The 24018-nt window shown below is 37.5% G+C and overlaps 1 protein-coding gene across 4 annotated transcripts; it reads right to left on the bottom strand.

Moving 5' to 3' along the window:
• Positions 1-752: 752 nt before the first annotated feature.
• Positions 753-22272, bottom strand: PEX2 (peroxisomal biogenesis factor 2). 4 transcript variants are annotated; one of them, XM_060775514.2, is made up of 2 exons: positions 21932-22272; positions 753-1900 (listed from the first exon to the last, which is right to left on the bottom strand). In XM_060775514.2, exon 2 carries the CDS (start codon positions 1881-1883, stop codon positions 969-971), a length of 915 nt encoding a protein of 304 aa, XP_060631497.2. In that variant the 5' UTR covers positions 1884-1900; positions 21932-22272; the 3' UTR covers positions 753-968. The 4 variants fall into 4 exon arrangements, with proteins under 4 accessions (XP_060631497.2, XP_060631498.2, XP_060631496.2 ...); XM_060775515.2 differs by having other exon boundaries at positions 753-1897; XM_060775513.2 differs by having other exon boundaries at positions 753-1897; positions 22093-22271.
• Positions 22273-24018: the final 1746 nt, after the last annotated feature.

Genomic DNA, 24018 nt, shown 5'->3' with positions numbered 1-24018 from the left:
GATGTGTAGTATTACATGGTAAATAAATAGCATGATATGGCAGTCCCCAACTTATGAACAATTTAGGTTCTGTAGATTTGTTCTTAAGTTGAATTGGTTTCTAAGTTGGAAAAGATACATTTTTTAAAAGTGTAACACCAGGCAAATATATATCTATCTATTCTTTATTAATATATGTTTTTATTTGTGGTGTTTCTATACTGCCCTTCTCAACCCCGAAGGGGACTCAGGGTGGTTCACAGTGTGTATCTATCTGTCTATCCATTTATCCATCTTAGCTCTGGATAGCATAGGTTAACACACCTGTAGTATTTGTTTTGCTGTCCAGTTCAGAAGATTTCACCTCACTTTCTGTCCTGTGAGAATTGGATTTGGAAAAAAGAATGGCTTTTTGTGGAAACAAAGATTGGTGATAAACTTCAGTTGAGACACCTTTTCCTCCTACCTTTCAGGAGTGAATTTCCCTTCTGAGGGGTAGATTTTTCTCACTTCTTGTTGTCTCACCCCCATTTGTAACTATAAATTGTTTGTGAGCCAGATGTTTGTAACTCAAGGACTGTCTGTAGTTCATTATGAGCTTATGTATGTCATATCAACCTATGAGGTCTTGTTTGTGTTGCATCCATATAGTTCAAATATATTTAGTTACCAATTTGAGTGACTATATTTGTGAATAGACTTCATCCACCTGAAAATGGTCAGTCTTTTAATTACTTTTGTTATGACAGTGTAAGAAAATCATTCCAAAATCATTATGCTTTTATTTTTAATTTATTATAAAGTTTCTTATATTGCAAAAATTACAGTAACTTTACAGTTCATGAAGCATTTACCATGAATTTATAAAACAGCATCCATCAATATAACATAAAAAGGTCATAATTATTACAATCAAAGCTGAATTGAAACATCGCTATAGAGAAACAGATTTCACAATTTATACTAAATAATGAACTTGAGGAAAATTTCTATTGTGTATTTACCTCTTTCATTTCAATTTTATATTTTAATGGCTGTAGATCTTGCATCTCTGTGCCACATTTAGGACAGGTAAAGTACATATCATGTAAGTAGTTACTTTTGACACAATAGTAACAAAAAACATGAGAACAACCTATGGTGTGAGGCATAGTAGGCCATTCACCACACTGAGAACATTCCTTGTAGCATATCATTGAACTATTTTCATTCTTAATATGTCCAGTAACTGGTAAAGACCACGAAGAAATTCTGAGCCTGAGTTTTTGCATATTAATAAGGGGTAAAAGAAAAATCAGAAATTCGGCAAATCCATGCCACAAGAGTTCTCTGTTCATGTAATCAAATCCAATTTGACGAATCCCTTGTGGCTTACAAAACACAGACCGGATTCTCAAAATACGTTCGGTGAGTGTCGCAAACTTTCCTTTCTGAATAAAAACCAGGAAGTTCAGCAATTCACCAAGTTTGAGAAGTCCAACGACTAAATTAATGATGTACTTTGTCTTCTGGAATGATTCCAATGGACGATAGCTAAATAAATCGTAACACCTTTCTTCTAGCCACTTCCCGCCAACAGTACAAATAAGATACCACCATTTCTGTTGTTTGCTCAATGTCTGGTATTTCTCCATCTGGGATAAGTCATTCTTGTACTGAATGTTAAGAATACTTTGTCCCACTGTTGCACTTTTGGAGTAGATGGTGAATCTCCACAAAAAAAGCCACAGAAATGCTTTCACCTCAGGTTCAACTCGAGCCAGGAGTCCAGGTTTAAATCCATGAAAACATCGAGTAAACTGGGACCACACCAACTCTTCCAGGGCTTTATTTAACTCAAGAGCATCAAGCTGACTTACTCGAAGTACAGGGGTCACTTTCTTGTCATCATCCCTGGATGCCATTGTCAGTGTGGAGCCTTCTGTGACAAAGAGTAGTTGTATCAATATAACTGTTGAGATTGAACTTTTTATTCTATAAATCCTGATAACAACTTGGTATGAACTATTATTCACATTAAAATCAAAATGGGAGGACATGACTAATTCCAAGGTCACTTGCTTACAGTGATCTGAACCCTGGGACAGATCTCCCAGGACATAAACTCAATGAAACAGTAGTGCACAACTTTGGCAGGACATAGTTTTTTCTTGTATTATTGTAAAGAATTGTGTACATTTGATACTATTTGATAATAACATTCACAATTGTCTTCTTTTAATGCTGATATTAATCTTTCCACTAAAAATCAATGTTTACTTCTATCAAATACTTGTACTACTCAGTAAGATGAACATCATGATCCCCATGCCCCCCTAGTATAAAATGGCTCTTGTCAGCTGTTTGATTGCCACATGAACTGTTTGGCTGCAAGAAAAGATAACACTTCATTCCATTATTTTTTTCCAAGTTTTTGTAATGTCATTAAATTACAATGTATTATCCCACCTTTCTCCTGGCGTGGCACCCAAAACAGCTTATAACATAAATTAAAACAAAACACAGCTAAAACTCCAATCATAAAATGTTTTAAAATCTCAAATGAGAAAACCTATTTAAACACAAACACTTTAAAACATGTTTAGAATATAGTAAAGAAAATGAAGGAGAAAGGAGTTATCGTTATTTCTTCTCTTGCTGCAGTCCAGTAAAAAATTCATTCCTTTAATGTGCTATTAGATCTGGAAGGAAAGGTCTCATTAGTCCTTAGAGCAGGAAATAGATGGCACAGAACAAAAACTGAGTGGCAATCTCCAGCTAAATATATACAGATACATGCATGCCCACTATTACATTGAGGCTAGCTTTAAAGATTCTTCTATGATGCCACCTGCCAGAACTCAGGTATGTAGTGATTTGACAGAAGGTTTTTTCCATGACAGCACTCCACTTCTGCCATATCCTCACTAGAGACACTTCCTGAAAGATAATCTTGATTTTAGTTTTCTGAACTGGTTTTGCCTCTGTGCTTTACTAAATCATATTTCTTTTTGCATCTACTTCAGTTCCATTGAGTTCAGTGGCTCTTACTCTCAAGCTCAAGCCAACAGAAAAATATTATTTATTTACACTTGTAAATAAATAATCTTACATTACCTGTGCTTTAATGGTACAGATGTATCCAATGCCACCTCTCTGTGCCACTGGTTCCTTCTGATGCTCAGTGAAAATCTATCCTCCTGTAGTTTTGGACAATTGGACCTGATCCTACCCTCTGGGGAAGCAGAAAAAGGGCATGTCCCCTCCTCCCTGTTATAGCCCTTGAGATATTTAAAGAGTGTGATCATGTCATTCTTGAGTTTTCTCATCACCAAGCAGAATATGCTCAGCTCCTTCAACTTTTCCTCATAATACAATTTGTAAGCCTCAAAGAAAGCCAATATAGAGAGCACACAAGGAGAATACAGCTGCTAATATATATGACAGGTTTTCATATTGTTAAAATTGTAAACAGCTGTGAAAGTTGTAACCTATCCACTTGCACAGCTCAAGTGACACATTATACATCATTTCTGAATAACCGCCTTAGCTGTGTTCTGTGGTATTATTATTTTTAAGCATAAATATGCTATAGTTCTCTAGGTATGATTAATATTTCAATATAGAGCTGATATTCAAAGAAACTGGGTTTGAGGGGAAATATATATGTATAATAATATAGGACTGTGACCCAAATAGCAACAATGATGTCCTGTGTGTAATTCTTCCAGATTTTCTCAAAAAGGCAAAGGCAATGAGTGTTACCACCCAAGCCAAAAGGACACTTATAACTGTTGACGTGCTCGGGTGAAAATTGATGTCCAAAGTTACATAATGTATATTATAGAAACATGGGGTGTGGGTAGCATTAATGCAAGCAAGTTAGACATTGTACATCAAGACATGTAATGTATAATATTGCAATACTTGGGGTGAGTGAGTTAAAGTGAACAGCAATAGGACAGTTTCAGGACGATAATTGCACAATGGTAATAATGATCAAGGAAATGAAAACCGAAAAAAATAAGGTGGCATTAATAGTGAGGAAAGTTGTAGCAAAAGCGATCAGAGGCTATAATGCAAACTCTGACCAAATTATAGCAATATCCCATTGATATAGCCATATTCCAAGTTTATGACTCAACTACAGAAACAGAAGAGGAAATGGAAATTTTCTATTTTGGAGTCTAGGATCACACAAAATAGAAATTGTCTAGGAGATATCCCATCAATATAATCATATTTCAAATTTATGACTCAACTACAGAAACAGAAGAGGAAACTGAAAAATTCTATTTTGGAGTCTAGGAGAAAATTGATCAAACAAAACATAATAATAATAATAATAATAATAATAATAACTATTTATAATCCATCCTATGTCCCCAAAGGGTGGTTTCCAACAAAGGATGGCAAACAATCAGTGCCATAAAACAATAACAAAATGAACAAATAGCCCCACAAATAAAACACCTATAATGAATTATAACAACTACTCACAAAGTTTAAATAATTAAATAAAACATATAAATCTATTAAACCTACAAAGTAACAAAACCAATCAATTTAAAAACTTTTTAAAAAAACCATTGTTATATGATTTATCTGCCGCCAACAAGCCAGAGTAAGGTGTTGTGTTCTAGTCAAGGTTGTAAAACATAATACATGTTGATAGTCAATGGCAATTGGAACACAAAAGCAGAAAACAAAGCTGAAACAAAAATCGTTGAATTTGAAATAGGATCAAAAAATGAGGCAACAGAGTAACTGCCTGAATTTTATGAGATCCACTGTTCACTGCAAACACGTTCTTCAGCCAACTAAAGAGGTGACTAGATACATGAAAGTCACCTGATAGTATCAAATAGACAATAGAATCAGGAGATGGACAAGCTCAATCCTCTCTACAAAAGAAAGACCAGGAACAAATGTGGCACAGACTACGCATTATTAATATGAAAAATTAGAGGAAAGTTAAAGATGAGCACTAATTCACTCACTGTGTCAAAATGCAACCAGAAAATATCCCTGAAGATGATATAAAAATAGATTTGCATTATTAAGTCCAGCTGAGAATTCTGGACCAAATCCAGGGTCATTGTCAGGGAGTAGTGCAAAAAATCACTATCTCCTGCCAAAAAGAAAGAGATGAATTTCAAACCAAAGCAGGAAATTACATCTAGGCCAAAGAATTAATAGTGTCTGTAATGGTTGAAGAGAATAATTGTCACAAAAATGTTAGCACTAAAAGCACTGGGTGTCTCCCATAACAACATGCACATCAAGGCCCTTTTTGATCTAGTCTACAGAACATCCTTCCCAAGTAAAATGGCTTGACATCTACACAAATGTATTTTTGTGCCAGGTAAAACCTCTATTTGTTTATCTTTTAGGATGCTGATTTGTTTTATTTGCCTGTAAAGTAACTTATAAATTTTTAAATGATGTGTGATGCAGAAGAATGGTATAAAAATGTGTTAGATAAATAAATAAAATTGGAAAGGACACCTCATGGATGGAAGACTAGAGATTATTTCATCTTGCACTTTATGAAACTGATGTTGATTGCAGTTTGTTTTGTATCTACAGTATTGCTGCATTTTATTGATTTTAACCAGTGGGGTTTTATGATGCTATGTTGTTTGTTATTATTTTTATGTTATTGTTTATGCACTTGTATTTTGTGTTTTTGTACCTTTGTGTGCTTTGTGAGCTGCCTTGAGTCCCTTTGGGAGATCGTGGCAGGGTAGAAATAAAGTATTATCATCATCATCATCATCATCATCATCATTATTATTAATAATAATAATAATTAAGACTGCAACAAATACTAGATGCTATAGGGTATCTTTAAGAAGAAATTACTGGCAAAACTACTTGAGTATTCCTTATCTAAGAAAAATCTATAGAGTCACCATGCGTCAATAGCCGACCTGAAGGCACATAAACCTAATCAATAAGTTTAAGATTCAGAAAACACGTTGTCTTAAAAAATAGAAGTTATTCCTTCCCATTCATAATTAGTCATTATCTGCAAAAAGTTTTTAAAACCATTGTTCTGCAACTTAGGGCACAGAAACAAAAACATTACAAAATAGAACTGAAATAGTATATTGTAAAATGCTACTCTAAGGGCCGTGGTGATGCAACAGGTTAAACCGCTAAGCTGCAGAACTTGCTGACTGGAACTTTGGCAGTTCAAATCCATGGGACAGGGTGAGTTCCTGTTGTTTGCCACAGCTAACAACCCAGCAGTTTGAAAACATGCAAATGTGAGTAGATCAGTAGGTACCGCTTCAGCGGAAAGGTAATGGCACTCCATGTAGTCATGGTGGCCACATGATCTAGGAGGTGTCTACGGACGCCAGCTCTTCAGCTTAGAAATGGAGATGTGCACCACCCCTCAGAGTCAGACTCGACTAGACTTAATGTCAAGGGGAAACCCTTACCTTTACCTTTTATAATGCTACTCTATTTTGTATGCTTAGTGCTGAAAAAAAATAAAGACTTGGTTAAAGCCATCTAGAGAATTTGTACCTGAGGTGACATTTGAACTAGAATATTTCTGAACCACATGTCAGACTCTTACAAAGGGCACTACACTAATTCCCATTATCCTACATCATAACTCAAAGTCCCAACATTATGAAATGATGAATATGCCATGACAGTAGCAGAAATCTAGCAGTTATTTGCAGAATCTTATTGCAATCACTGATATCTCACAGGCCTAGAATACTATGCCCCACTACATGTCCTCTAATGTCCTATAAAAGGAAAGGGCGGGAAATAATTACAAATTAGTAAGGAAAAAAATTATACAGATCAAATCCTAATATATTTAAGGTAAAATGTGGTCCACATCTGCAATCTATCTGGAATATTTCTGACCATTACCTATTTTACTCTAATATCCAAATGCTTTCCTTCCAGATATTTTAAACGTATTTTAAATAAGCCAATATTTTGTCTATTTTTTACTTTAGAAAAATTTGAAGAACCTGCCTACAAAATGCAAGCAGCAAGAAAAAAAACTGCTGAGTATCACCAATGCAATTGGTGTTATCCAGCAATAGGTATTTCTTCTAATACACTTTAGCATTGCTTACTGAATATTGTACAAATTATGAATGAATATATTTTATTTAGAAATGCATTATTGACAGAAATCTATCAATAGTAAAGTGGGTATTGTCAAGGACCTGTCAATATTAATGTAATTATGATTAAGGGGATAACATGGATTTTAGCTTTAATACCAAATAACATCTCCTACATTGCTGCTATCAATATAAGCATTATTATTGACCTGTTCTAAGGCTCAGAAGTAGATGTATTACCATTAGGCATATTTGTCAATGGATTCTGCCTACAAAAATTCTACATTTAAATTTACAGGCCTGTAAACTTTGGCAGCACGAAGGCATGCATTCAAGTAATCTCCAGGGTGTCATTTCTAACCCTAGTTATTTGGCTGTAATAAACTAATTTATGCCAATCCAATGTCACTGCTGCCTCACTCCCACTTTTTTAAAGCATAATTAGCAGAAAACAAATGGCATTTTCATAATGGAGGGTTACACATTCTGATGCTTATGTACACTGGTCTTGCATATCTTTAACATCCAAAGCTTAAGGAAAAAAGAAAATAATGGTCTAAACCCCTATTAAAAGAAGTTTGGCTACTGAAATCCCTTAATTGCATTCACTGCACATGCAGTATCTTATTAATGAATCTCTCTGTATAACATTCCAAATGATACAAAGTTCTTATTATCTGAATACCTTACTTCCCAAAGTAATTTACATCAATGAGACAGTATTATATTATGCAGCCAACAATCACTTACGCACTAATCACAGGATCGAATGTATATCCTGATGCCAATCAACGTCTCACATCATATTGGTTATGCTGTCTTGCACAAACATTTGTGCAATTTGGACATTATGTTTGGAGGATATGGGGATATCATTTCAATTTACATCATAACCTATTCCTATGTGAGGTCTACTGTGAAGACGGTTTTCCCCCATCTTGAAATATTTTTTTAAATATTTCTTTGTACCAAGATCAACAGAAAAGCAGAATGCGGTTGTTGACTTGTGTGAGCCATCATGGGAATGTGGTTTGAGAGAGATATAAGGACATTGGGACGGTAGAATTCAAATCACCACTTGGCCACTGAAACCAACTCGATGATAGGATCATCATAATTCAACCGTGACTCGATGGCACACAAGAACAATGAAGAAAATGGTGACAACCATTAAATTTCAAAGTGGAATAAAAGCTGTGATCTATAATAATGTCACCTTGGTGTCATATTTAGTAACAAAACAAAAACAAGGGAGGTGCAGACATATTAGTTTTACCAGCAGATGATTTTTATATCGAAGGGACAATGAACTTTGATATGAAGCAAACTTATTTTTTTAATATTGATGATGTTTAATAATCTTTTAATATTTGTATATTTGTATATTTTAAGTTGCATTGTAATGTTTTTAATTGTGAGCCGTTTTGAATCTCCATATGGAGAGAAAAAGCACGATATAAATAAACACAACAACAACAACAACTTACATCAGATGGACCAAGCTGCAAGAGTTGCACTCTTGTGGAGCAACCAGCAAAATGTTTGAATTGTTAAAGGCTGTGGAATTAAACTAAATCACCTCATCCAGCTAGGGGGAAAACATATACAGGAATAAGCTGCACTAATTGTTTTCATCTCAGATCTATTTTTTGGTTGTACGATATTCATTTGAAAGCCCATGATGAAGTAATATTTCTAAAGATAAGGTCTAATCTGTTCAATGCCTATAAGAGAGGATACTTGGTATTTCTGTGTGCTTTTGAGTTCTACCATGAAAGAAAATATAATTAATAAACATCATTTATAGAAGTGATAATTCCTTGGAGTAATTTCCTCTGTGATGACAGCGGGGTTTTGTTTTGTTTTTTTAATCATCTGTACTCAATCCTTGAGTGCTTTTTCATGGAATTCAAAAGGTGCTTAATGAATATAGTTCCATTAAATTTCAACTGTCAGGTACGAACATCATTATCAAAGCTACAGACAAGAGAGATACATAACATTTTTTAAAAAGGAACCATTTTGGCTGTCTGTAGGCTGCCTCTGAGCTATGGGTTTTCAACCCAAACCACAATAGAGGATCTCCTTAGAGACCTGTACTTTACAATGTATTTTTATACCTTCAGCCTCATCAAAGATAGGTACGTTACTTCAACAAAAGCCTCACTGGAAGCCTTGAGTATATCATCTCTTAATCACTGTAAAATTAGTTTGTCATTACCATGCCATTAGCTTAAATAACCTTTGAAAAGATTAATTTCATATCACATTTTGAATTTCTATACTCTTCAATTAACTGTCTACTATCATTTGAAAGAATAATATAGACTTAGGTTCTCTAACCACTCAGCATATCTAATAATTCTTAACGTTTATAAAACTTTCCATGTCTGAATCCCTGGAAATATTAACTGATTATTTTCATGCTACTCAGTATTTAAATAAAGATATTCTACAAGTGGAAAAGAACACTTCAGAACATGTAGCTGCTGTATCTATATTTGGAAAAGGGGTGGAAAAAGAAATCACATGATATCCATTAATGTACTCATTTTTCTATGTTCACATAGTATTTTAGTTAAATGTTTATTCTCCTATGTAAAGTCTTTTCAACAGTTTTTTAAAAGGTTCATATGCCTTGGAATTGTAAGGGAAAGACCTAAGTATGAAAAACACTATCATTGTACAGGGGACTAGCTTGGTTAGTAGCAGGCAACTCTCATAATACTTCTTGCCTCTGAAAAGTACTTGCAATGGTCAACTTCCAGTACTAGGTAAGCTACACATTACTAAAGCAGACACTATTAGTGGCTATATCTACAGTTAAAATGCAATAAATAAATAAATTCAGATTCCTTTCTTCCAGATGTTTTGGACTTCAGCTCCCACAATTTCTAACAGCTGGTTAGGAATTGGGATTAGAATTGGTTTGGAATTGGGATTTCTGGGAGCTGAAGTCCAAAACATCTGGAGGAGCAGTTTTAGAAACTCTGCTATACCTAATACCCATAAAACAAAGTGCAGTTGCTTTTTTTGTTGTTTTAATAATATTGTTTATGTTTTAAAATGGTACTTGTTTCATTCATTCATTTGTGTTTATTTTTAGATGAAGTAAATACGTAAACCATTACATTATTGACACAGCTTTTGAGTTTCACGAAGTTCTTCTTTAAGCTACATGGCAACCCCTATTTAAAGCTTTGGCAGAGCAGATAAGAAAAGAAGCAAGACAAAACGTGTTGCTGGTGAAGGATATGACAAAAGTCTGCATGCAGTATGTGACAGTCTTAGCAATACAGAAAGCTTTCCACAGGCTAATTAATTGTGGTACTCAATGCAAAATACTATGATTTTGGAGGAGGCTGCACAATACATCTTCCAACCACTTGAACAAACTCTGGGTTCTACTCACTAAAATACTTTAGCAAATTCATTTTAAAGAGAAATTTGCCCATCTTCCTTTTTTCTGGCTCTCTGGCTTAAACAATAGGTTTGTCTGTTCAGATTAATGCTAGGAAAAACACTTCCTAGCATTAGGACTTACAGAGGAGAGAGTGGTGCAGAGTGGCAATAGAGTAAGGCCGATGCCTTCCCATGTGGCTGGCAAGGACTTCAGGAAGAAGCAGGGCCAACAAGTCAATGAGTTTGAAAGCAATGGTTAATGAGACAGGCTCAAAGGAAGCCAGGCTGTAGGTTTCACTCCAGTCAGGTACTACCGTGTAGGACGGATCCTAAGGGCTTCATCTGGTAGTTGGCTTTGGAGATTCACAACAAGAATTAAGACATTTAAAACCTATTTAAAGGCATACCAAGGGGAAGGGGAGGGAGAAAAGGAATCGCACAATTGCAAGTCCCTTTCTAAGCATCCAGTCAACACACAAAAAGCAACTTTAATAAAAAAAAGAATTTGACTAATTGTGAAAGGATAATGGGGAGGAGGGAACGCCCTAACATCCCTTGCAAGGCAGGCTCACAAACTAGGCATACTACCAAGGATGCCTTTATGTAATGGTTGCTATATCAAGAGGCAAAGATCTCAAAACCCAGACAGGAGATGTAGTCTTTTAGACACAAGTTTCTTTGAAACAAAGCTATAAAGCGTTCTATTGGCCTTAATGCCTGGACAATTCAAAGTTAAAGTCTTATAAAAATGACATTGTGCACAAGCTCCCTAACTGGCTCTGAACAAGAGTCTCTGAATCCACTGAAATCGTCAAGTATTACAGTAATCCAAACAGAACGTAACTACTGCACATGTCACTGCAACCTGACCAGACATTTCCAAAAATGGGTCTAGAAGGTGTGTAAGTTTCAATTGGGCAAACAATCTTCGGCCTAGAAGAAAAACACAAGAATCCGGGCTTTGTGCTGAATCCAGAAACAGACCCGATGGGAGTGTAGAGATGATACCCGACACTGTATTGGGAATAGCAAGGGAAGTTTCTGCCTCTTCTAAGCTGGTAAAAAAAGAACTGGCCCCAGGAAAAGGTCCTGCACACCAGTTTGGGATTACATGGGGGACTGTAACTTGGGAGAGGTAGTTGCTCCATGATGCTGGTCCTTCAACGACTCAAGCTCTTTATAATAGGCAAAACCAACTGTATTTAATGATGCTTCCAAGCACAGTGCGACAATATTATATTACAAAAAATCTTTTGGTATGTAGCATGCCATCTGCATCTGCCTTTCTTTTCACTCCTGCATTTTAACATTTAGGCTGAGGAAAAAAATTGTATTATTTATAGCACTTTAAAATAAATTGTGTTCGAGATGTGATTCATACACGTATATGAACATGCCTTTAAGAGCCATTTTTCATGGGATGGAGTTGCAGATCTAATGACCAGGAAGTCTTCTTTCGAGGCCCCTTCCACACAGCTGATTAAAATCCCACATTATCTGCTTTGAATTGGAATATATGGCAGTGTGGACTCAGATAACCCTGTTCAAAGCAGATATTCGGAGATTTTCTGCCTTGACATTCTGAATTATATGGCTGTGTAGAAGGGGCCATGAGAAGGAGACAGGCAAAAATGTGGCCAATAATGAGTTGAATAACTATTGTGAAGTAATAATAAACTTCTCAATAGTTATTCAACTCATTATTCTATAATTCTCATTTCAGAGACTTAACAAAAATAAGACTGGTTTAACTAACACAAAGGGTAGTTTTTGTTGTTGGGTGTGTTTTTTGCGTTTCATTTTGTTTTTGGCTTAATGAAGAGGCAGACCAGACTTAACATTTCCCAATGAAACATGACTTTTGGCTGGGGTCTACCAAATGGGCATGTTTGTTTTGATCTTAGAAAGCTTAACAATGTGTCTAAGATACTAACTTTTCAACTTGTGCTTTGGAATAAGTATTTTAAAGACAGTTAGAATTTACTCTGAAGATAATTTCTTTGCTCTTTTTGCCAAGTATAATTAGTGTGTTATGTCTATTTAAGAGATGAATAAATACTGATTGTTTTAAAAAGAATCTTAAGGATATAAAGTATAATTTATTTTGTATTTTCCATAGCATTCTCTTATGATTTTTGTTTCACTTCCTGGCAGTAAGATCAAATAGTTTTCTGCTTCCCTTCAATTAAGGACAATTGAAGTGGCTAAAATTATTTATAAGAAGTATCAACTATTAAAATTAAATATAAATTTAATATGCCTTTTCAATATTATTGTTCTTTTCAATCACAGTTTAGGTCTGATTTTGAACATACTTAATTAAACCCTGCTTTTCTGTTTAAAGTGAAGAACATAGGAATTTCCTTCCAAGGCATAAGGACTGGAAATACAAAATAATAATGTGCTATATTCATAGTTTTCCATATGTATGATCATTATCCTAACAGCATGGAATATTTACACCTGATATCAATTGCTTGCCCCAACTAAAATAGTTATAATAAATCAATTGCAGTCAACTCTTGCTGGATGATGTTTCAGTGGGTCCAGTCTGGCTGAAACTAGAAGTTGAATTTAGGTCTTTTTATTACACTGAGAAAGAATAATCTTGTTCCCTAATAGTAATCTCAATTTCTCAGCATTGCTGATATTTAAGTGAAATCATACATGTATATGTTCTCAGATATTCCATAGGGCTTGTTACTAGGACAATACAGATGGCCCTTCACATCTGTGGGTTTCGCTTTTTCCCAGATTTGATTAAAATGTTCTCCCTTGAAATCTCCCAATTTTCCTGCGCAACTCTATAGTCAATTTCCATCAGAATCTGACCATAGAGCCATGCAGGAGGACCTAGAAATTACAACAGAAGTGTTAAGTTAAAAATTGAGCCATTATATTTCCACTGGGATCCTATGCGCCTAACTCAATCAAATGTGGACTGTACACAGAAAACAATAGATTTAGTTCTCAATCCATATCGAACCATGTCTCTAACAGAACTGTGACTTTATCTTCAAGTATATGACTGCTCAGTGTGTTTACACATATACAATGGAACCAAAAGGTAACCCAATGATTCTAGAGCCATCCCCAGATCCCCGTCCACCTCTAAACAGAAAGCTTTGTGTAGTGTAAACTTCATGTGGGGATGCACGGGCAATGATTTTGGACTACCATTCCAAGGTAACACAAAGTTTTTGTTTAAACATTTTAACAGTAGCATCAAATGTTTCTTAAATGTTACAGTGAATAACATTTTTTGAAAAAAAGTCTTGATTTAAAGAAATCCAATCTATAGACTTATTTTTTAAAAAATCTGAGAGAGCAAGCATTCATTTTAGTTTCCAACACAACAGAAGTGAATGGGAGTTAAGAAAAGCAAAATATCCGAAAGCACTTCTATCATGTTACCTTGCAAAGTCTTTGGATGAGTTGTTAAGGTATTCAATAAGACTTTGGAGGATGCTTAATGGATGCTGAAGTAGCATTAGAGACATACCTCATTTGTAGTCTCAAGAAGCACTGTGTATTATTGATACACATCTCAATAAACATTCCAAGAAAAGAACTTAGTATATTAAAGGTTAAGTTTAAGACTTCTGCTGAGAAAATCCACAAACCTTACAGCAATTTTGTAAAGAAAAAAGAAAGAAAAATGGCATTTTGTAGACATATATACTACTTAACAGCTATGATAAATAAACACTTTCAGAAGATAATACTTCTTGTTCCTTATTAAGGGCATCAAGTTATTGCAAGATTTTGAGTCCCTGAAAGTTCACATCCCAACACTGAGACAAACCCTTACAATGCCATGCTGGTTATTGTGTATAAGACCTGCTTGTGGAAACAGGCACAAGGGGAAGCTAGGTATATGGCCGCAAAAGTGAATAAAACCTTTCTGTAATGTGACAATCCAGGTCCTAGGGGTGATGGAACCATTCTTTGAAGGTCATGCAGAGAGGGAAAGGTTCTGGTCCTATCTAACTGTATTGAACTGCATTATATGGTAGTGTAGACTCATATAATGAAGTTAAACTGCATTATGTGGCAATGCGGATGGAAGTCAAAATTAGAACTTGTATCCCACACAGCTTTAGCACACATGAGGATATTTCTAGGCCCCACACTATTGCTGTATCTTTTAGAAGGCTTAGCACGAGCTCACATGAAAATACCCCCCCTCCCCCCGGGCAATGAACCAAAATGGCAGCTTCTGCAACAGGAAGACTCACAAGTTAAGCTTAAAAGGCATGATGGGCTCAAGTACATGAACCTGTCAACTCTTTCTTCAGTCTCCTCTTCTTGTTCCTTACATTTTTGGTATGCCAGTCAATATAAATGCACAAGCCAATACGAGTGGACTCTGGTCTCCAAACTCATAGTCCAATGTGCAAGCCACTATGCCATGCTCGCTCAATTATTTTGGAAAAAGGTTGCTGAAACATAGCAACATGCTGTAACAATTAAAGAGCTGCACAAAATGTTTTAATTTGTATGACTGACAAATGTAACACTGATATGATAGGATTCTGCCCTCCCCCATTTTTAATAAGGATAACAGGGCTTATGAAGAGCTTTATACTATGCACTTTTTAGCTCACTCAAATCTTTATCTTAAGGAAATAATTTAAGGGAGGTACCAAGGGCTTTGAAAGGAAATTAAAATGTGCCTGCTAATGTAGCATTAATTTCCTTATAGCAATTTTGCTTGGATCAAGTCTGAGCACTGTGCAGTGGGCATGCTTTGAATATGTGATTTCGAACTGATACTTCCTTTCTCGCATATGTTACCACATTTAAGAGGTCTGAGATATTCCTTCTGAGGAATGAATGGAATGGGTGTGTAACACAGAGACCTAATATAAAGACTGGTTCTTTAGGTATCATCAAAAATATTTTTTTTACAATATATCTTAGGAAGTGAAATACAATGGGAAGTTGAGCCCCATATCAACTCTCTTATTCAAAGTTGTATTCAGCAGAATGAATGGTAGCATTCATGACATTGTTTTCAGTATGTTGTCTGCATTATACTGCTTGCATAGTAGCGGTATATCCAGACTGTGAATGCGGTCAGTATAAGAGATAAGGTCAACAAAAACAGTTCTAATTCTCTTGAGGCTTCTATCTGAGCATTTAGCCAAAGTGTGTGTGTGTGTGTGTAGTAATTAGAAAAAAAAAATTGTTTTCCTCTTTGAAAGGATTTCCATCTTCCTGAGCAATATCTTCTCCATTCAGTTCAAATTTACTTTAGGTAAAATTCAGTGACTATTATTTGGATTATTTTACAAGATTGACAAATACAAAACCTACTTTTTGCTTCCAGGCCTGAATAGTTGCTGGCTGGAAGAAATGTTCAATCAAGATTTGGAATCTCTGCTGAGCATGATCTGTTTTGTAAGAACAGCCCTAACAATAAATGTATTGAATTTCTACATTTATTGCAACAATAAACCGTATCAGTTTAATTTTGATGAAGATTTAAAAAATGAATCTGTTTTATAAAGAGCTAAAAAATTAACAACAAAATCCTATACCTCATTGATTTCATTAATGTTACTCCTACATTTATATGCCTACAATATATTTATACTCCTACAATAATATATGCCTGCGAAACATGGACTGTCTACAGACGTCACATGCAACTCCTGGAACGATTCCATCAGCGCTGCCTCCGGAAAATCCTGCAAATCTCTTGGGAAGACAGGCAGACAAATGTCAGCGTGCTGGAAGAAGCAAAGACCACCAGCATTGAAGCGATGGTCCTCTGCCACCAACTCCGCTGGACCGGCCACGTTGTCTGGATGCCCGACCACCGTCTCCCAAAGCATTTGCTCTACTCTGAACTCAAGAACGGAAAACGGAATGTTGGAGGACAGGAAAAGAGATTTAAAGACGGGCTCAAAGCCAACCTTAAAAACTCTGGCATAGACACTGAGAACTGGGAAACCCTGGCCCTTGAGCGCTCCAGCTGGAGGTCAGCTGTGACCAGCAGTGCTGCAGGATTTGAGGAGGCACGAATGGAGGGCGAAAGGGAGAAGCGTGCCAAGAGGAAGGCGCGTCAAGCTAACCCCGACCGGGACCACCTTCCACCTGGAAACCAATGCCCTCACTGCGGAAGAAGATGCAGAGCAAGAATAGGGCTCCACAGTCACATACAGACCCACAAGAATGTTGGAAGACAATCATCCTCGGAAAATGAGGGATCGCCTAAGTAAGTACTCCTACATAAACAGATATATCTTTCACATTCATACATCCAACATTCTGTGAACCAGAAGTACAGAATAGTAACTTGCCATCTTATGGAAGCGCAGCCAGCATCTCTAAAACCAGCTAAGGCAGGCCTGTGCAACATATGGCCTACGGGCCCCATGTGGCCTGCACAAGCCATTTGTGCAGCTTGCTGAGGTCTCCCACCCCCAGCATACCCCTTTCACTCACTGTTGCTAGCCCTAGTCAACCCATCACCAGTGTGCCCCTTAAATGGCCACTGCTTGGCCCAGCCACACACACACACACACACATCGCCCATACACCCCTTTACCTAAAAACCTATTTGCGGACCTAAGAGGTTTAGACTAATTTCGGTCCAGTACAACTCCTAACTTGTGTAGACCTGAGCTAAAGAATTCCTCAAGTAAGGGGTTTTAGGAATGTGATGTGAGAAAAATTATATCAAATAACCTAGAAATATACTGCATAGGATGATGGAAGGGGAATTACGACAGGTAAACAAGGATGGTAGTATGTTGTAGAAATATATTATAGTGGGTATATTGCTGTTTTGGTGTTGGGCGATTTTTTTATTCTTTAAGGATATAAAAAATACGTGTTAGTGTTCTGAACCACTGTTACCTATTATGCATGTTAGTGACTTGCTTTTACTCTATTTGTAATTTTTTTCTACTATCTCATGTCTCAAATTGTTCCTTTATGGTATTGTGGATCTGAATTGTATTTCATTACTGTGTGCAGCCAGCCCAGAGATAAGGTTACTGGGTGGTTTTATGTAAATATAAATGTTTTATTCATTGAACAGATTTTAACTTTAAAAAAATTAAACCATTTTTCAGAGCGCACGACATCTACAAGACTGCAAGTTTTAAAACAGAGAGCATAACAAAAAGTATCAGTAGCGACTATTTCTTGATGTTCAATTCAATCAAGTAGACTGGAACAGATTGACACTAGTGGAAAATACTTTTGGGTTCATCTACCTCAATCCCCTGAAATACAGACAACAGAATCATAAATAAGGGAACTTCTAATTTGATGAAAAATCTTCCTTGGCTATCAGGTCATTTCTGGGTATAGTTCTAAATGCTAGTATGACCTATAAAGCCCTATAAACCTTAGATTCAGTCTACCTGATAATAAATCCCTATATAAACCCATTCAAGCCCTAAGATCTCCAAGCGAGGGCTTTCCCTTGGTTCCAGCATTGTCACAGGCATGTGACAATGCAGGTGAGAACACTGGAGAGGGTTTTCTGAGTGATTGCTCTAAGGCTACGCAGGTGTATTCCACTGGAAGCCAAGTTTCTCCACTTCCAACACTAACAGATATTTTTATTTAAATAGGCATTGATGATTCATTCATCAAAGGTAATCAATTTTATGGGGTAGAGGTGGTGTACTTTTTACATTATATTTTCAAAATGATTTTATACTCTCTCTTAGAATCATAGAAGAGACCACAAGGGCCATCCAGTCCAAATCCCTGCTATGGTGTTCAGTATGATTGGTTAATTGTGTATTAACTTTTCATAATTAGGTCTTCAACTTTAGCCTTCTTTTATCCTTGATGCAAGCTATTTTGGTTCAACACTACACATGTATTCCTTCTAAATCCTCATCGGTTTTGCTTTTTAAAAAAATATAAAAAGTGGTAGGGATGAGGGCAGGCAATCAGACAGGTGAGTATACCATGGATATCACCCGGAGCGTTTTGGGGACAAAGATGGAACAGAAATGAAAAAAAAGTAGTATAGCCAGAACTTTCTGTTAATGGCTTTTGTATTCATGGCTACTGCTAGTAAATTAAAAAATAAATCAAAACCCAAAGGCCAATTTTGATTTTGCCATTTTATATAAGGGGAAGTATTGAACTATGCAATCGTAAATAACAGGATTTGGTGTGCACCCACACTGTAGAACAGCAGTGTCAAATTTGTGGCGCTCCAGGTGCTTTTGCCTTGACTTCCCAGAATTCCTGGCCATTAGACAAGCTGGCTAGGGCTTCTGGGAGGTGGATGCCAAAACATCCGAAGGGCCACAGGTTTGACACCACTTGAATTGAATGCTACAGAATCCAAGGAGTTGTAGCTTGGTGAAGCACCAGCACTCTTTGGCAGAAAAGCATAAAAGCTTTCTAAAATTCCCATCAGTCCACAGTACTGAGCCACGGCAATCAAAGTGGTGTCAAACTGTATTCGTTCTACACCTTAGAGCATCTGGAGACTTTGGGATCAGGTGGATGGGGATGTCCTGGAACTAAACAAGGTAAATATCAAGGGCACACTATGTTCTGTACTGGCAGAAATTCACCAAGTGTGCCCTCCTCCACTTACAAACAACGGAGTCACAATGAGAAACAAAGATCAGGAAAACTTAGGCTGAATCTACATTGTAGAGTGAATGCAGTTTGACATCATCTGAACTGCCCTGGCTCAATGCTATCCAGCTTGGGTCCAGGTTGTTTGAAGGACCGTTTCTTTCTGTGAGACCCTGCAATCTTCTAGGGAGGGCCTTCTCTTTGTCTCACAATCTGCTCAAGTGAGTTTAGTGGGTAGAAGGCCTTTTTGGTGGCTGCTCCTAGACTTTGGAACTTTCTATTTACAGACCAGGTACACATTTTGGAGCCTCAAATGTTAGCTCTGTTTCTGGATATATTTGACCTGCTGATTCCAAAAATGGCACCAGTTTCTCCCTATCAGCTCTAGCTGTTCAGGTTGAGAACATATGCCATCGACCAGTTACCATCTGCTCACCCATAGAAAATTGCGATAACCATATCCAAGAAACAAAAACTGATGTGATTTATCCAATGCAATTTGCTGAATCAATGCCCCAAATAACCCCAAGAACAGGCCTAAAAGAACAAGTTTTTTGTTTGTTGGGCTGGGTTATTTACTAGGATGGAGACATTTCTACTTTCCTTTCACAGGCAGGTGAAAACTTATCTCGGCCATCAGGCATTGAGGGAATGATTTATTTATTTAGTGTCAAAAGCATTGCATAAATAAGTATATAACTGATAAAATAAAGGGAGCACAAGCAGCTAAATAATTTTAAACCAAAACAGGCAACAGTGACTGCACTGTCTGTAGCTTTAAATAATAATAAATCTTTATTTGTACCCCGTCACCATCTCTCCAGGGGGACTGGGGGGCGGCTCACAGAAGCACTACAGTGCTGCATCTGAACCACAATACATAGTATACGGGTACAGAAATATATAATACATAATGTAAGTATAAAACAGCAATTCTTCCTCTGTGCATGAGGCAGGGCATTGTGGGCAAGCATACAGATGCTGAAGGAATGATAAGGGTTCTGGGGATCTTGAGGATGGGGACTTATGGAGAATGTTTAGCTTTTAAATGTAAATTGATTCACATTTTTTCTTATGCTTCATGACCCAAACACTTCATTCTTCTTTTAAATTTTAAAAAATATTTATAGACATTTACTGTTTTGACTCGTATTATATTGAGTCATATTCCCAGCAAGAACAGCCCTGAGTCCCTATGCTGGGAGAAAGGCAGGATAAAAAAAATTAAAAAATGCTTATAAAGCCTAGGCAGTTTGGGAAGATCTTTACCCAAAGGAGAGATACCAAACAAGCAATCCCAGGATTCCATAGCATTAGTTTGGGGAGACACCAGCCACTCAGGGCCCTTACACACAGCCATTTAACCCAGAATACCAATATCTGCTTTCAACTGGGTTATCTGAGTCCTTTTGTTGTTGTTTATCTGTTCAGTCGCTTCCGACTCATGGACTAGCCCATGCCAGAGCTCCCTGTTGGCCATCACCACCCCAGCTCCTTCAGAGTCATGCCAGTCACTTCAAGGATACCATCCATCCATCTTGCCTTGGTCGGCCCCTCTTCCTTTTTCCTTCCATTTCCCCAAGCATCATTGTCTTCTCAGCTTTCCTGTCTTCTCATGATGTGGACAAAATATAAACATAGAATCATAGAGTTGGAAGAGACCTCATGGGCCATCCAGTCCAACCCCCTGCCAAGAACCAGGAATATTGCATTCAAATCACCCTGAGAGATGGCCATCTAGCCTGTTTAAAAACCTCCAAAGAAGGAGCCTCCACCACACTCTGGGGCAGAGATTCCACTGCTGAACGGCTCTCACAGTCAGGAAGTTCTTCCTCATGTTCACATGGAATCTCCTTTCTTATAGTTTGAAGCCATTGTTCCGCGTCCTAGTCTCCAGAGAAGCAGAAAACAAGCTTGCTCCCTCCTCCTTGTGACTTCCTCTCACGTATTTATACATGGCTATCATATCACCTCCCTTTATCTTTGCCTCTAATATCCTTCCCTCCAATGAGCAGTCGGACTTGAGTCCACGCCACCACGCTGGGAGGACATTGCCATCTTGTCCCCTGTGACATCAGCGCCCCTCCCCCAACACCAACAGCCACTCTGGGGCCATTTTTATACTATGTCTTGAATTTTGTTGTTCCTATGTTGTACACCGCTGTGAGTCGCCCCTGGGCTGAGAACAGCGGTATATAAGCAAAGTAAATAAATAATAAATAATATTCCAGTTCAAAGCAGAAAACGTGGGATTTTATTCAGATGACAGGATCTGATTCCATGTTTTCTGCATTAAACTGGATTATTGTTTTTATGATGTCTTACTTATTTATTTATTTGCTATACTTGTATACCGCCGTTTCTCAGCCTAGCCGGCGACTCAACGCGGTTTACAACAACTTATAACAAACAACAGTATACAGTTTAAAAGCATAAAAACACGATCCACAATACATATATCAATAAACAATCCAATTCATCTCTTGACTAAAATCGCGATCCAGTTTCGTCGTCCAAATTGCCAGTCCTTCAATCATTACACTTATTGCACTGAGTTAACCGAACGCCTTATACCGAACGCCTTATACTGCTCAATGTTTTTTGTCTGATATCTTTTATGTATACTGATTTGTTGGAAACCGCCTTGAGTCGCCAATTGGCTGAGAGAGGCGGTATACAAATACAGTAAATAAATAAATAATTAATAAATTATATGAGTCCCCATTTTCAGTTAATCTGGGATTAGATCCCGTCTAGAAAGGAGGGCGCTCAGTCTCAGGCAGAGAAGGCTAAAGACCTTATAAAACTACGACTCCCATGAACCTCTGCTGTTTTGGCCAACGGTGAGGGATTCTGGGAGCTGAAGTCCAAAACTCTTAGATGGACAGAAGCTGTTCTAAATGCACCTTGAGAGAGAGAGAGAAGAGAGGAGGCTCCTCTCCCCTTATCCCAGAGCCCGGCCTGGTTCTGGGCCTCCTATGAGGGCTCCTTCTGGGCCTCTCTCCGCCTGGGCCGCAGAGCCTCCTTGGGCCCACCTCCTCCACTTCTTCTCCCCTCACAGACTGACCTGCCGCTCTTCTCCTGAGGAAAGGCAGGAGGGAGTGCCTGACTGACTGACAGACAGAGGGAGGGAGGGACGGAGAGCCTATCCGCGAGGAGCTTCCATCCGGTCCCTTCCGCTCGCGGCCCAGAAAGGGCGGGGCAGCAAGAGGACAGAAATATAAACACACTGAGTACTGAGTGTCCCGGATGTCACTTCTTTCTCCCTCCCCTCCCGACGCCTAGCACGGCCTAAATGCCCTTCTCTCCCTCCCATCTCTATGGTGTCGTAGCCAAAGCCGCCTTTCTAAGAGGAAAACAGGAAGTTACTAGCGAGCCGGCCGGAATCCTCCTAGAGCGACTCCTCAGGGCTACTTCCGTTTTGTCCATAGAGATAGAAAGACTGCACAATGTTTATCCGCTGTTTTTTCCCCCAAACCTTTACCTTCAAGGAAATTTTTTTTGATCAAGGCTAAACTACAAACCCCATGATTCCATAGTATTCGGCCATGGCGGTTAAAGTGGTATCAAACTGCATTAATTCTACAGTGCAGATGCAACCCATTGACTTCTTTTCACTATCAAAAAGGGATGCAGGATTTTAAAATGTGTGTTTCTCGCTCAGCCTGGATCTAGACTGTATAAAATGATATATTTTATATATAATGGCCTGACAGTGCCTAGAGCAAACTCTGAGGATGCTTGCCATAGATGCAGGCGAAACGTCAGGAGAGAATTATATATTTTATATTACATGTTATGTTACTAATAATATTACAGTATAATGTTATAGTAGACTATAGTAATATGTAATAGTAATATTGTGCTATGGTAATAATATGATATGTTGTATTGTCGAAGGCTTTCATGGCCGGAATCACTGGGTTGTAGGTTTTTTTCCGGGCTATATGGCCATGTTCTAGAGGCAGTCTCTCCTGACGTTTCGCCTGCATCTATGGCAAGCATCCTCAGAGTTTGCTCTAGGCACTGTCAGGCCATTATATGCTAATCAAGGTGGTCACTTGAAACATTCACACCTAGCTCCAGCAGACAAGAGTTCCTTGTCCCACCCTGGTCATTCCACAGATATATAAACCCTTTTTCCTAGTTCCAACAGACCTCACTACCTCTGAGGATGCTTGCCATAGATGCAGGTGAAACATCAGGAGAAAATGCCTCTAGAACATGGCCATATAGCCCAAAAAAACCCCCTACAAGAAACCAATGATATATTGTATTTACATATTCCTTGTAAGCTGCTCTGAGTCCCCTTCGGTGTGAATACACTGTCATATAATCCAGTTCAAAGCAGATAATCTCATTGTCATTTTTATTGTGGATGATTTTATACTGTATTTTTATATTCTTTGCTGTATTCATATGTATTTGCTGTATGTTTTATGTGTTTTACTGTGTTGTCGTTTTTGTTTTTATTTTATTCAAATTTGCTGTTGGGCTTGGTCTCATGTAAGCCGCCCTGAGTCCCCGTTGAGGAGATGGTGGCGGGGTATAAATAAAGTTTATTATTATTTATCATTATAATCTGGATTCAGAAACTGGATTATATGGTTGTGTAGATGGGGCCCCAGGTTTCGGCCAATTGACAACCCATATTGGAAAATAAATTCAAATTAATTCAAATTAATTTCCTAAATAAATGTCTTAATCTTTCCAATCTGTTTATTATAATCTGGATTCAGAAACTGGTTGTGTAGATGGGGCCCCAGGTTTTGGCCAATTTACAACCCCGATTGGAAAATAAATTCAAATTAATTCAAATTAATTTCCTAAATAAATGTCTTAAATTGATCTCTCCAATCTGCTGTAACAAATGACCACGAAGCAGAGCTTTTTTAAATTCGTGGCTTTCCATATCTTATTATTTCGTAAATAATGTATTATTTTTTTCATTTGGGACACTGCCAGTGGGTCCTAAAAATCACATATCGTGATA

The sequence above is a fragment of the Anolis sagrei genome, chromosome 4, assembly GCF_037176765.1.
Source record: "Anolis sagrei isolate rAnoSag1 chromosome 4, rAnoSag1.mat, whole genome shotgun sequence".
Taxonomy (NCBI): Eukaryota; Metazoa; Chordata; class Lepidosauria; order Squamata; family Dactyloidae; genus Anolis; species Anolis sagrei.
Note: the sequence above shows the minus strand (reverse complement) of the source record. Positions and strands in the feature narration are given on the sequence as shown.